Source organism: Danio aesculapii, chromosome 5, assembly GCF_903798145.1.
Source record: "Danio aesculapii chromosome 5, fDanAes4.1, whole genome shotgun sequence".
Classification (NCBI taxonomy): Eukaryota; Metazoa; Chordata; class Actinopteri; order Cypriniformes; family Danionidae; genus Danio; species Danio aesculapii.
This window is the reverse complement of record NC_079439.1, coordinates 38565471-38581690: the sequence shown is the minus strand read 5'-3', so window position 1 is coordinate 38581690 and position 16220 is coordinate 38565471. Positions and strand designations below refer to the sequence as shown.

The 16220-nt window shown below is 35.3% G+C and overlaps 1 protein-coding gene across 1 annotated transcript in view; it reads left to right on the top strand.

The window, feature by feature from the left end:
- Positions 1–16220, top strand: part of lrch2 (leucine-rich repeats and calponin homology (CH) domain containing 2) — a 138104-nt gene that overhangs the window by 100822 nt on the left and 21062 nt on the right. Inside the window, exons 17-18 of the mRNA XM_056458145.1 lie at positions 11570–11623; positions 12044–12107. Of these exons, the coding sequence (XP_056314120.1) occupies positions 11570–11623; positions 12044–12107 (118 nt within the window). The remainder of the gene's footprint in view (positions 1–11569; positions 11624–12043; positions 12108–16220) is intronic.

Genomic DNA, 16220 nt, shown 5'->3' with positions numbered 1-16220 from the left:
CTAACTTACACTCCTCACAATCACTGCACTGTTTAACACTTGCACATTTAAAATTTGCACATATTCATTGCACTACATTGCACTGATTCACTTATTTAAACTGTACACACCCACTGTACATATACATTTGTAATTATGTTTATCTATCTGCACACTTCTGATTACTAATAGCTACCTGTACATATATTCATTTATTGTAAATCTCTGTTCATAGCTAATACAGCCTGTATATAATGTTCATAGTACATCCATCTGTAAATATTAGCATAGTTTTTCTATAACTGCACTTTATAACTTATACCTGTTTCCTGCACTTGCTGCTATTGCACTGCTGGTTAGACCTAAACTGCATTTCGTTGCCTTGTACTTGTACACGTGTAATGACAATAAAGTTGAATCCAATCTAATCTAATCTGATGTACAAGTACAAGGTAACAAAATCCAGTTTAGGTCTAACCTGGTGTGCAATAGCAGCAAGCACAGGATATACTGTAGGTATAAACTATAAAGTGCAATTATAGAAAAACTATAGGTAATATTTACAGATGGATGTACTATGAACATTATAAGCAGGTTGTGTTAGCTATGAACAGAGATTAATAATAGATGAATATATGTGCAGTTTTCTATTAATAATCAGAAATATTCAGATAGATATGAACATAATTACAAATGTATATGTGCAGTGGGTATGTACAATTCAAGATGAATATGTGCAATTTTATTGTGCAAGTTCATTCATTCATTCTTTCATTTTCTTTTCGGCTTAGTCCTTTTATTAATCAGGGGTCGCCAGAGCGGAATGAACAGCCAATTGTGCAAATACTAAATAATAAATAATTCAGTGTTTACGGGGGGTGTACAGTAAGTGTAAGTTAAGAGGAGAGTGTGGGGGTGTATGAGGGGAGACAAAAGAGTCAGTGGGTGGCAGAGTTCAAAAGGGAGACAGCTTTGGGGAAAAAGCTGGACCTTATTCCGAGTTCAGACTGCATGAGTTTAGCCCCGTTTTTGACTTGCCGATAGGTTTTGAGAAATCGCAGACAAATACCTGAAATCACAGGCAAATCGGTGCTTGTTAACGTGAGTAACAATCACACTGTGTGAACATCAGTGTTAATCAAAGACACAATCTGAGAAAATCACAGATGAGTCGCTGACACCCATGAGATATTTGGCATGCTAAATATCTCAAGCTGTCGGCGATTCAAATCATGCTGTGTGAAATGAGTTCTGACTGAAAATAACATTGGTGATTACCTATATGAGCGAGCAGCCTTCACTAGTATGGGTATTTGCAGGCCAGCGGGAGGTTGGGGAAGAAGTTAAAAGGGCTTATTTTCAGTCTGTTTGGACCCAAGAAATGGGGGCAAATTTGGCAAGAACACCTGAGCAATATCACAACAGGGTCAAAAAAGAAAAGAGATGAGGATATATTGCTAGTTACCTTCAAACGCCAGGAGTAAATTTTTCACCCCACTAAAGGCTCATTATGTAAGTAATAACAAAAGATATACTTCGTGACCTTGCATTGTTTCCATGTCATTTCTCATGTGTGTTTGATTTTAAGAGACGTAGGCGATTCTTCCTATTCTAAAATCATGTGGTGTGAAATCCCCTGTCGTCGATTCATCATACAGTATAAACAAAGCAGCGACGAAATGCTACCCCACATAGTCATTCAGTTTGAAAACACCTGTGACACGACAACTTTGAAAATCATACAGTCTGAACTAGGCATAAGTCTGCTGGTTTTTCTCTGGGGGAACCTGAAGCGGATAGAAAACAGTCTGTGAGCAGGGTGAGAGGAGTCCTTAAGAATACTGCGTTTTCAGCACAGACAGTGTTTCTTCTGGATGTCCTCAATGGCTGGCAGTGTAGTCCCTGTGATGCATTGGGTAGTTTTCACCATCCGCTGCAGTGCCTTACGCTCAGCAAAAGAGCTCAGCTTCCATACCAGACGCAGATGGTCAGAATGCTCTCTATTGCGCATTGGTAAAGGTTCACCAAGATGGTACTGTAAAAGACAGTAAAAGTAATTTTTGCTATTTTGCTAACGCGTTTGCTATTTACATGGCGGACTTTGTTAGTGGAAAAACTGAGCGCTTCACTAACAATAAAACAGGTAAACACAGCATCTGCAGCGCGAGAATGAGAGATGAGCCTCCTCATTATTTACTTTCACTTTCACTCTCGTGGATAAGGAGAGGTGTTGTATGCACAGACATCTATTAGCCTATATATAATTAATTTTGTTTGTTAAGCGCAAAGATTTGATTCAAAACTATTTCTAAATTCAGTTCTAATTTCCAGCAAACGAATAAATGAACAATAATAACGAAGTGTGGTCAAAAAGTGCCGGTGTATGATAGGGCCTATTGTGGTTATACTATTTTTAGACCTAAAATACGCTACTTGAATGATAATGAGTTCAGACTGGACCACTTTGGCAAGTTGGAACGCATTTATTGACAATTTTATATTTATATTTGGAGGTTTCTTAATGGGGGGTTTTCTTCATGGTTATTAGCACATATAATAGTTCTACTTTAAACCCTTGGAACCATAAGCTAGGAAAATAGCGGAGATGAGGATTAAATTAAGGTGTATTATAATGTCTTGATGATAGATAGCTGTAGCTTGCTGTGTAGAACATCTGTACATCTGCCATGAAGTCGGTAATAGTAGGACTCGAGGGCTTGGTAGTTTGAAAAGAGAAATGACAGCCAGAATGTTTGAACACGGGTTGCAGGCAATTTGAACGTACTTAGCTCACCTGTATGCCCCATGTATACAATATGTGCCTGGTCTAATAGAAGCATGATGAGAAGAACAATTAGAGCAGATAGTCAGCTGATTATCTGAACTATAGCTGTGCTCAATAAAAACATTGTTTTTCGCTTTCCTTTAAATAACAACAAACAGGCTGAATAATAATAAAATAATAATAATACTAAAAAATTATAATTATCTAGCAGTAGGATGCCTTAACTTGCTTTAAAAGCCAATTGAGGAATCTGAATCTATATGAGCTATCACAATTAGGAAAAAGCATGAAGCCATGAATACAAACCTCATATACTGTAAACAAATAAACAGGGTGTCTGTAGGGTCTTAAAAAGTCTTAAAATGTCTTAAATCTCAAAAGCTAAATTTTAGACCTTAAAAAGTCTTAAATCTACTGAAATATTGTGTTAAATCTTTTTAACAGGTCTTCATTTTCCTCTGTTCATATATAGCTACTCAATCTGGCCATTAACACCCATACAATCCCAATCTAAATAAAACTTTTTATTTAAAAATACCATTTTTAACTCTATTTATAGTATCTATAATGTTTTAATGAGCCCCTATTATGCATTTAAAAAGGTCATATTTTGGTTTTGGGGTCTCCAACAACAGGCTGATATGCATGCAAGGTCAAAAAACACTTTCATTGTCTCATAATATGCATTTATTTTTATCTGATTATGCCAATAACTCTGATATGATTTGTTCAGCGATTCATTTGTTCCCAAACCCCTCCTTAGCATGATGTTAATCTGCACTGATTGGTCCGATGACCCAGTCTGTTGCGATTGTTCGACTGCGTTCAGCGCGAGACAAAGAGAAATGTCGACCACGGCTTATGTGTGAGCCCAATGCAGGAGCGCATTTAAAGCTATGCAGTTTAACACCAGCATATTGCTCTATTCTTAACCATGACACACATTCAGTTTTAATCCACACAGCAGCAAAAGCTAAACTATTTTGGAACTTGACTGCTGCACATGTGTAGGAACAGCTGATGATGGCCATATCATCGACAAAGGGCAAAGGATCGCGAGCTCACTAACGCAATTAAATCTGAAAGAAAAGTGGCACGCGTCACATTTTCAACGTGAGTTTAGATGCGATATATAAATATACAGAGTTAACGAGATGCACTACAAGCCACGTGGAGCGATTACAAGTAACAAAACACAATTAAATACACATTTTGCAAGATAGAGAAAACAAGGAGGCAACCATTTTAATCACACTTACTCTTGTGAAATGGAGGAAGAAACTGTTCCATGAACGGTGTTCTGATAAAGTTCCTGTCAAACTCTGACAAAGTCCCATACATCAGTAGTTTTTTCTGATTCTTCCTTTAACAAACAGTCAATGAATTCCCCATTGTAAGCATGGAGATTGCTGAAGCACTCGTCAGAAAAATGACAGGAACACAGCACAAGTCTGAGGTATGCTGAGGTATTTTTGCAAAAAAAAACTTCAACCACTGACTCTTCACAGCCTCATCTTTGGGTAGGGAAAATAACACTAACTTTCACTCACACTTCAGTGCACAGTGTCTTCGCGAGTTGATTCAACCAGGATCTCCTACAGTGTTTGTCTTCTTCTTTTTCTTTATACAGTGTTTGTGGGTGGGGGTTTCAATTTTCACTTCACGCCGACACAGCTAAAGATTTGTTACCCCGACAATTCATTTAAACCATTCTGAGTTGACTCTTTTATGGATGAATCAATAGTTTTAAACACGGTGCACTTTCAGATTTAAGCCTTAGCTGGATATCTCACTTGAATTAGAGCTGTGTTACACACTACATGGAAGGTCATTTTCAAAAACCCATAATTGGGGCTCTTTAATTACTTTCCTTACAGTAACATTTCTTTAAAAGTTCTCCATTTATTTTCGGCTGGAGGTTACTGACTTGCCCTATATTTATTATTATCAAATTATAATTATTGTATTATTAAATGTGTTCAGTTATAATCATTTTTGATAGAGCAAGTGAAAATCTTCTCCAACTGGGATATTTGAAAAAAATAAAATAAAATCATTGGCAAAATGGATTCTAGTGAATAAAGGTCCTGAATAAAGTAATAAATAAATAAAATAATACCCTAAATAAAGGTTGTGTTTAGAACAAAAGAGCAAAAATAGAACAAAAGCCAATGCCAAACACCAATCTGAATATGCAAAGGTGCTACAAAGGAAAACGAGCTGAACGTCTGAGCACAGTTAGGGCTGAGTTCCAGTAAAATGCATGCAAAACACCATGGACATGACTACAAAAATAGAAAAAGAAATATGACTCTAGAACAAAACACAGGCACCTAAAGTGGTGCTTTTGAAGCAGCAGAGATCTTAAAAAAAAAAAAGCAGCCCTGATCTTATAAACACTGCTTTTTATGGGATTATACGAAGAGACAGACAAAAATAAACATGTCTTAAGTAAATTTCCTTCAGATATACATACAGTACAGCATCCAACCACCACCACAAAGTCATCAGTTCTGCAGTCTCATGGAAACTCCTATTATAGTATTTTACAGTCTTTTATATACATTTTGTCTACAGTTGATGGATTATGATTATTAGTTGCCATTTTGGTGCAGTGACAATTTTTAACGACTGCTGACTGAGCTACAAAGCTCTATGCTACAAAACACATTGTTTGTTGTTACCTTTGATGCAATGAAAGACATTAATACAATGCTATAAGCTAGGTATTTGGGGCAGCCTGCATATCCTGTATATTTTTCTGATTGTAAAGCCCTGTGAGAAAGACAAGCTTACAAAAACAGTTGGGGCTTTACAAGCAAACATCCAGAGCTTAAGCCCCGGCAGCCCACCTGAGATTTTGAGTGAGATCACGTTCATTTAGTGTAAAATGAATTTCCAGATTTTGCTGTGCATAAAACAGTTCTGCATACCATCATTCTGATATGTACAGTGCAAGCTGTGCCAAACTGATAATTTCCCCCTTGTTTTGTTTATTTCGCAGCTGTAGATTTGCACAAAATTCATGTTTGCCAACAAGGTGAGTGTAATGTGACTAGACAATGGAGTTGAGGTTCCATGTGCAGTGTATTAGACAGATTGATCAAACAGGCAACGGTCAAAACAGGTGAAAACACGTATATACAGATAATCCAAAGTCGAGATCAATAAACAGACGAGAGGTCGATGGAAAATTACATAAACAAAGAAAAAAAGCAAGGATCAAAAACACGGCTAGACAAGGCAAGGGAAAATGTGTTGTAATGTCACAGTACAGTAAAACAAGACTCAGCACTGAAGTGTGCGTCTGTGCTGTATTTAAGGTCCATGTAATCAGTCCATGAGCAGTCCATATGGTGATGGGATTGCAGTCCGAGTGAAAGTGAATGATTCCCAACGATCTACAAGCCTGGATCGCTGGTGATTGTGACAGTGAGACTGGATTGCTTATATATGTTTGGTTTCGAAAATACAACATGCTAAACAGAGATGGTCTAATTATTGGCAAATACAAGGGTGCATGACAGAACCACTTGGATGAATGACTTTGCACCACTTGATCTCTGTCACTAAGGCCCCGTTTACACTGCCAGTTAAAAGTGACCCAATTAAGATTTTTTGCTCATATGTGACACAGATTGGATCTGTTCTATGACGCATGCATTTGGATATTCAGAGATCGGTTTCAGGCCTTCTTAATATGTGTAAATAAATCAGATATAAATCGGATATGTGACAGTGTGACTATCATGTAAACAGGCAGATCGGATTTATTGAGGCATTCCATTTTGTACGTCATTTAACTTGTGACAATGTGGTGCTTCTCCGCAGTTTAATGACGTAGAAGCAGGAGTGTGTGTAGAGATACCAACCGACCAACAGAGGAAACATGGAGGAGGAAAGTTGTCAGTGACCACAATTTGCTCCCAGCAAACCTGAGATCTCTCTAGTACCCACAAATTCCTCTAAATGGTGGAGGACACCATATATAAACCATAGGCGCAAACTGCGATGACGGCCGCCTCCTCCTCTGCCTTCACCTCAAAATCATTTTAAAGTTGGGTGAACTTTGCATATTTCGCAGAGCTAAAAGCAAGACAATTTCTTTAATCGTAGCCAGTGTGGCGCAGGTGCTAGAACTCGCCTTTACGCATGCGTGGCATCGTAAATGTATAGCAAGTGTAAACACATTAATCGGATATGGGTCACAATTAAAAGAACGTGTAAACGCACAGGCAAAAAAAATCAGATATAGGCAACAAATCGGAATTGGGCATCAAGACCTGACAGTGTAAAGGGGCCAAAGAAGTGCAGTAAATTAAATTCTTTCTGTTAGGGAGTTATCTGTGACTTATTTCATGAAACATGTTTTTATGTAAACTTAAATATTTGAAAAATTCTAAACCAATACTAGAAAACACAGTCACAGCCATGTAATAAAAAAAGTGCCATCTGAATAAGTTCAGTGCATAAAATAACCAACCCAACTAACAGACGCATGGTGATATGAATTGTAAATCAAAATTGTCCATACGAATAGTGATTTAGCCAATATTGTGAGATTGGGTGTCTTATAAATTGCATTTGGAAATGTACAAAAATAAGCCAACTTTCGGTAACACTTTATAATAACTACACACTATGAATTATTTATTAAGCATTAACATCTAGTGAATTCATTATCTGTTAAGCATTAACTCTATATTAATAAACGTTAGTAAGCAGTTTATAACTGCAGCTACAAATGCTGTATTCTTGACTTACAAACATATTTATAATGTGCTTAATACTTGTATTTTCATACTTTGTTAATGATTTATTTTTCATGACTAAATTAAGTATAGCATTATTTACAAACCAGTTACTTAAGAGTAGTTGAGGGTTTTTAGGATCATTCAGAATGAGTTAGGAAATGATTAATAAACTATTGAAATCAACGTTTATATGTCTTACTATTCAGGCATATACTAATAGTTAACTAATATGTTAATAAATGCTTTATTAACTCAACTTCATCTAGTTTTGTGAGCTAATCTAAAGTGAGGACTATTTATGCTTTATAAATCCCTTATAAATGACAAATAAAGGCTCAGTTAAACTCTAAACAGGAAAATTGAGATTATTCATTCCTTTATATTTAAAGATACACAAATAAAACTGGACTTCAAATGAAAAATAAATCTTTGCAACCTTATCTAAAATAAAATAACTGTAGAGTTTAAACATTGCATCTTATTATATGTAAAATTATTATACTGTTGTTGTTTTATCCAGTTTTAATATGTTTTATTTTGACTCCTGTTATTCAGCAATGTTTAAACTGCACAGTCATCTTATTTTTTTAGAAAAGATTGCAAAGATTATTGTTCAGTTGATTCTGAGCCTTTAATTTTCATTTATAAGGGATTTATAAAGCATAAACAGTCCTCACTTTAGATTAGCTCACAAAACTGAATGAAGTTGAGTTAATAAAGCATTTATTAACATATTAGTTAACTATTAGTATATGCCTGAATAGTAAGACATATAAACGTTGATTTCAATAGTTTATTAATCATTTACTAACTCATTCTGAATGATCCTAAAAACCCTCAACTACTCTTAAGTAACTGGTTTGTAAATAATGCAATACTTAATTTAGTAATGAAAAATAAATCATTAACAAAGTATGAAAATACAAGTATTAAGCACATTATAAATATGTTTGTAAGTCAAGTATACAGCATTTGTAGCTGCAGTTATAAACTGCTTACTAACGTTTATTAATGTAGAGTTAATGCTTAACAAATAATGAATTCACTAGATGCTAATGCTTAATAAATGATTCATAGTGTGTAGTTATTATAAAGTGTTACCCAACTTTCTTCTCAAATTTGTAATAAGAATCAATTGTTAAGGAATCTATTAAGCTTTAATTTCATCAAAGCTTTCAACATTTGACTGTGTTCTCTAAATTAAATGAAATCCCTCACTTTCATTGATCTCTTAAGAAAGGACACAAACATGATGGTTTCATGAGCTCTGATGGTTGGATGATGTTTGTAAGTAGTTAAACAAGGACTGAGGCAGTAAGTGAATCAGAGAGGTTTTCAGCTTTTCAAATAAAAGATAAATCTGGAAAATAAGTGTGAAAAGTAGAAACCACTTGAAGCACTGCTGGTTAGGTATACAGTGGTGAGAAGTGTTCTGGGATAGAAAATTCTTTCCTCATTTGCTCACCCCTCACTTGTTTCAAACCTGTTTGAGTTTTTCTTCTGTTAAACAAAAGAGAAGTTATACTGAAGGAAACAGGACACTTCCATGTCTTCCATAGTATTTGTTTTTGCTATTATGGAAGTCCACGGTTACATTTTTCAGCTTTCTTCAAAATATCATATTTTGTCTTCAGCAGAATAAAAAACTTAGGAACAGCTTAAGGGCGAGTAAATAGTGATTGTGTGTTTATTTATTTTATTTTTTTACGTCCCTTTAAGGTACATGTAGACTTAAAGGATGAACATAAATAGCCCATTCTGAATGAGCCATTGGGGGGACCTAACTTTTGACTGAGTTCAAACATTCTGGCCCACACTCTTATTTTACATGACCTTACATACTGGTCTACGACTTATTCTGTCCAAGAATTTCCCACTTATACAGGAAGAGACTGACTAATTAGCATTTAAACCAACCTATCACATTTTCATCTGAGATTAATCAAACCACAGTAATGAAACTGGAAAGGAATGAATGAATGAATTGAAGAGTTCAGATGCAAAAATCTCTAAGAGCCGTCTGAAATTTCCATCAAAAATGGAAATTTTTCAGAGCCTCCTTTGTTTATGTTGTTATTTCATTTTAAAACCATAAAAAGGACTTATTCTTTGCCATAAAAGTGATATTACTGAACATACACACAGACGCCTGATAAAAATGCTAATTTTAAAAGACAAATTCACACAGCGTTTAGAGGTTTTTGCTGTTCTATTCTTCACCAGCCCCCACGGCCCACCACCCCCACCCCCAAAGTCATCTTTATTTCAGCACATGCATGTGTGTGTGTGTGTGTGTGTGTTTGGTGTTTCAGGTAGTCTGGCTGGAATCGATTATGTGAATTTCCCTCAACATGTGCCATTTGTCTGTGCAATGTGCATCAGCCCGTTAAGGGAGGATTGAGGAATTTTCTGGGCCCTTTATCTCAGACCAGTCTATATAGGTCATTTCTGATGTTAAAGGTTGAATAAATGTGCGGAATATGGCTGTTATGAGATCAGATTTTAAACAACGAGCATATCATAGTCAAAGGTATTCACGATAATGTGAATGATATATTTGGTTATCTATAAAAGTGGATTTCAAGCATGGAGGACTACCAGCACTTCATGCTTTGCATGTCTCCTTTGTCTTACACACCCTTTTCAAGTCTTGCTGTCAACGATTTTCTTAGTATGGGGGAGATCTATTACTCACCTTTGGAAAACATGCAACAAACAAGTCTTAGCCAATCACATAGTGGCATTTAGTCAGCTTCCCTGTGTACTTAAAATCAAAATCATCAAGATCGCCAAAGCTTGACCATATACAAGAATAAAACCTTGCCCCCTGCTGCTGGAATAAGCTTCCAAAAATGATCAGATGTGCTCCAACATTAGGCACATTCAAATCAAGACTGAAAACACATCTGTTTAGCTGTGCCTTTACTCAGTGAGCACTATGCTAAGTCCAACAGTTCGCACTATTATGTCTTTCTTTTTTCCATTGCTTTAAAACCCATTTTAACCCATTTTAACCTGTTTATAATCATTTAAAATTTTTATTCTTTGTTGGTTTTATTTTTTATACTCATTTCTTATATTCCAGTTTATGTAAAGCACTTTAAATTAACATTGTGTATGAAATGTGCTATATAAATAAACTTGCCCTGCCTTGCAAAAAGAAAATTAGTAAAAATTTACAGTAAAAATATGGCAACTGTGATTGCCTGAATTTTACCATTAACAATATAGTATAATAAAACGTAAAACAAATTTAAAATAATTTACGGTAAACTACCGTATTTCAATCATTTATAATGTGAATACACTAATGTTGTTAAGAACTAAAATCTGCACATTGTTTTTTACCCAGACAAAAACCATAAGCATGGAGTGATAAGAATGTCATATAATTAACTTTTTTCCCCATAAAAGCACATCATTTTTTAAATGTGTAGATGTAAATTTTAAACATGCAATATGATTAAGAAAATACACAAGATTGTGAAAGAGTACAGATAAAATATTTACTGTTGCAGTCATGTGTTAACTCTCTTCAGATTTTATCAGCCAGTACATTTTATTCAGATGAAGCACAACCTGGATTCATTAGTCTATAGCAAAGACTTTCTGTAAAGGGATTTTTAAAATTTCTAGAATTATCAGGACATTCAAGTATGAATAAAACCATTTATGTGACAGTATTTCGGCACGGTGGCTCCGTGGTTAACACTGATGCCTCACAGCAAGAAGGTCACTGGTTCGAGCCTGCCAGCTTGGTCAGTTGGCATTTCTGTTTGTAGTTTGCATGTTCTTCCCAAGTTGGTGTGGGTTTCCTCCGGGTGCTCCGGTTTCCCCAAAAAATATGCCAGTCCAGTCCAGACCAGTGCTGGGTTGCAGCTGGAAGGGCAACCACTGTGTAAAACATATGCTGGATAAGTTGGCGGTTCATTCTGCTGTGACGACCCCTGATAAATAAAGGGATTAAGCCAAAGAAAAATGAATGATTGAATAATTCTATATTGGAAAATCACAGATCTGATCCTCCGCCTTCCTATGTTTCTCTTTTCAGTACAAGTGCCAAAGTGCCAGAAGAAACTCCAGTGGCAACGACATCGATTGTGAGGTCAGTTTATGTGCACGACTTTTCTTCATTTTGACATGATTGCACAACAAACATATAAAGTTTATGAATTTTCATATTTTTTAAACACTTACATTACCAACCCTTTAAAAAAAGATTGAATTCTTTATAAAAAATTGCCAACACAGAAATGTCTGTAAACAATATATGATACATTTTTGTAGTTATGATCATTTTTTGATAATAGAAAATCATCAATTATAAATCTGCTGTGTGCAAGACTAATCTAATTTGTTCAGGAAATTCATGGAAGTGAACCCTGATTTTTTTATAGCCATGTCTTCTGTAGAACTACAATATACTAACACATTTTACCAAGAAAGGAAACATCTGTGTAAAACAGACCATCTCAGTCAGAAAAGACTGAATTCATTCCAACTTGACAAATGTTTGTTGTTACAGGAGGGAATGCGGTCTAATGATTTCTCCACAACTCTCACTGTCTTCGGTCTGAAACCCAGATCAGGTAATCTTCTTAACCTATAGTAGATGCCAATACTGCAAGGTTTGGTAGCTTTTGAGTCTAATTGAGTGCTAAACATTATATTTATATGCCCATTTAAAACTGTTTCTGCTGCTTGAGAGCCATGTATTTTCCAAAGTCATTACACACTTAAAACACACAAAAGTCATAACTAAAATTATCATTATGAACTGTAAAAAGCAATTAATTACTTAACATGAGTAAAGCTAGTAAAACCTTATGTACTGTTGGGGATGTTTTCATTCACTCTGGAGGGATTTTGAGACTTAATTTGGCCATAACTTTTTCTGTGTTTCAGCTAGCAGAATGATATTTGGTGACATATTTTGAGAAAATGCGTTGACATTTTTGAAGAACTCTACGATACACTCTGGGCTAATTTACTACTTTTTTGTTATGTTAGGGATGAAAACAACCACTGAATTAAACTGCTGTAAAAATCCATCAGATAATTTTGTTTTGCATAAATCTGCTAATCAACCTAAGTCCTGATCAAAACTACTAGATTGTTTGGAAAATTACACGATTTTAACTCTTTAAAAGCCAAATTCATAAATGGTGTCACTGATTTGGTGAAAAAACACACAAAGTGACGTATTTTTAATATAAAAAGTAATTGTGAACTGGATTTTTGTAAACCTTTTATCACAGTCTTGTACATGTGAACCAAAATTGCCGTTGATGCCATGTTTTTGATTTTTTTTTTTTCCACTAAGTTGATGTTGGTGGCTGTTTTTGCCCCATTGACTTCCATTATAACCACATTTAATTGATTACAAAACCATGACACCATATAATTGTGCAATTTTGATTGTTGGTTGTTATCCTTGTTGGGAAGAGGTCAAATTCGTAATTTTTACTGTTGATCATCAGTTTGCACCATTAACTCTTTAGATTGGCCTGTGCTAAAAAAAAGCTTAGTTTCTGGTTTTATATGGAGTATAACAGCTATTTAAAGTGTGTGTATGTGTGTCTGTGAGTGTGTGAGAGTGTAAGAGTGACCTTTACTCACCTTGATGTGTCTGGTAAAATATAAATATACATCTCAGCTCAGCTGTATTTATGCACCATCAAATGTGGTTATAATGGAAGTTAATGGGGCAAAAACAGCCACCAACAGTAAATTATGGAGAAAAAATTAAAATCAAAGCCAATGTTGTTGCTAATCGTTTACATGTCCATGTGAAAAATCCTGTCTACAACTTATGTCTTACGAAAATACGTCATTTTGTGTGTTTTTTTACAGAATCAGTGACATGATTTGTGAACTTAGCCATTAAAGAGTTAAAATCCTGTCATTTTCTAAACAATTTAGCAGTTTTGATCAAGACTGAGGTTCATTAACAGATTTATGCAAAATATTAGAAAAACTATTAATCTGATCCATTTTTACAGCAGGTAAATTTAGTGGATGTTTTCATCCCGAACATAACAAAAGGGTAGTACATTTAAACAGTGCACAATGGTTATTATAGCTTGGAACTATTGAGTTGACTTATTTTTAATAATTCTGAACATAGTTTGTGTACTTAACAAATTTAAAGCATTAAGTTTACTCAGTTTTTTAATTAAAGTCTACTAATTGCTTTAAAAGTAATAGGTTTACTCACTTTTTAAAGTAAAGTCAACTAACTGCTTTTTACAGTGCAGCTTTTAAGGTCTTTATCACATTAACAGTAGTTTTTTCATGTACTGATTTCATCTCACAAATACCTGCTCCATTGCCTTAAATTGTTGGTGAAGATTAGCATTTCTAATGAAAGATGGTGTCTTGAACTGTGGTCTTTTACTTCAGCGATAACAAGGTTTTCTAAAAAGAGGTGGAATTTCTTGATAGTTTTTTTTTTATGGCGTAGCATTTCATTGGAAAGCAAAAGGAAGGCCCATACAAGTGCTGATCTCGAAGGTCAGCCAAGGGAGACCTTAACTTCACTGGAAAGCACAAGGAAGGTCCATACTTCCTATCTCACAGAAATACAATGACAGTTCAGCAGAGTACAATTCCAAACCACTTATTTTGCAATGTTATCTACCACAAATGCTTCCTTTTAGCATTTAAGCAGATGTGTATTTAAAATATGTTAATGTCGCTAAGATGCACTGATAGCTGCTGTGAAAGAGCCATTGTGTTAACAATCATTAAATCACCATTTAAATGTGTTGATGTTTCTTGTCCATATAATACAGCATAAAAGTATCACCACAAGAGAATTAAACATCATTATTTCTATGTTTGTCCTGAAATTAGATCTAATATCATGTAGAAATGTATGTACACAGGCATCTGAAAAGTGTCTAGCAATTTTGTTCATTAAAGAACTGTCTGGCTTGAACAATAATACCTACCACAGTTTGAGAAACAAAGGATAAGTGCACTTGGTTGATTTAAAAGTACAGATTTCTAGCAGACATAGGATAAGTCGGTTGATAAGTAATAATTGATGACATGTTGATGAATTAATAGAAGATAATGATAGCATTATACCTTAGGTGTACATTATTTTCTAATAAATCAGAGACTGAAGTCAGTTAATCCGCTTATACTATGGTTACCACATTTTCAGATGTTGTATTTCAAGACATTTTAAAGGTTCTATGAAATTAAAATAAAGTTTGTTTAGATGTTAGTATCAGTATTATTTGTTTTTAGGATATCTGTAAGCTAGTGTGCTCTAAAACAGTGACAGAATTCACATTTAGAAAATATAAAACTGATATAAACATGTAAAGCTTGTAGTTTGTCACCTCCGGCTAAATGGGTCAACGGTTTTATTCACGTCACCTTACACAACAGTTTCTCATCATATCATAACAATCAAATGCTCTCTAGTATCTGACATGATCTGCCCCCTTAAGACGCTTCTCATTTGCTTTTCATTTAATACGCTGAGCTAAACCACTCGCGCTGGCAGAGCTGTGATAAAAAACACAGCAAACTACACACAGAAATGCCAACTGACCAAGCCGGCGTAGTTTACAGAGCTGTGATAAAACAAAACACAATTGGCTGTTTTTGAAAAAGGCGAGGAGCTACGCTATGTCCAACCCTCTCTTTGTGTTTTGGTTGAGATTACATGAAACATCGAATAAAAATGCATGTTTCAAAGCACTTCACAGGACTTTTAAGACAAATTTGTAAAGCACATATTCCAAACCCTTTTTGTTTTGATTTGATTTGATTTCTGACTGCTGTCAAAGTCCCTTTAATGCAAGTCATTTGACTTGGCGGCCATCTTTGAAATGTCTCTTGGGCGGTATGCTCGGGCATTCTGTCTGAATGGGCAAACATCAGATTCTCCAAAACTGTTTGCCAAGCGTATGATTACATGTTTGGAATCACAAAATAGAATGAAACAACTGTCTCATGTTTCTTTTCTAACCATCCGAATCAAACAAAATCAGCATACTTTCAGGTTGCCCAACCTCATTTCAGCTCTACACATTATCATCATTAAGATAATGCTTCACATGATCGTGCTGGTCTTCTGAAGTAATCCTTGGTCTTGATGGTGAATCTCCTCCAGAAATGACAGCGACTCCTTGTTTACAAGTTAGTTGGCGTTTGACTAATTGCTGTCATGTGATGTGCATTTGACAGGACGGTCTGTACCTCACATACATTTCATACAGATTACAAAACCAGAAAACTTTTGTTATCAAGTGCGCTTGGTTGATTTAAAAGTACAGATTTCTGGCTTTATTTGGATATATTTCTTATGTCTGTGAAGCAAGTGTTCACTGAGATTCAGTGTGTTTGTTGACCACCAAACTGTCATAAAAGCACACGTCTGATCCGAGCTTCCCCCAGGAGACACGTCATTCTATAGCGATTGATGATTGGCTCCTGTACTAGTAGGTGGGGCTTCGTTCACCATATTGACACTTTTCCCTTATTCAAAACTAAACGAGTGACATGTCTTGTGTATTCTATAATCTTTGCTGCTGTAGGCTGTGAACTAGCTAAAATCATTGGGCGTAGTGATATGGAACTGTAATGTGGTTTATTTTAGCTGTGCAGTTATCTGAAAATACTTGCACACATTAGAATGTTCAGCATTGTATCAGAATCAAGGATTCAACAGAGTACAACAGAGA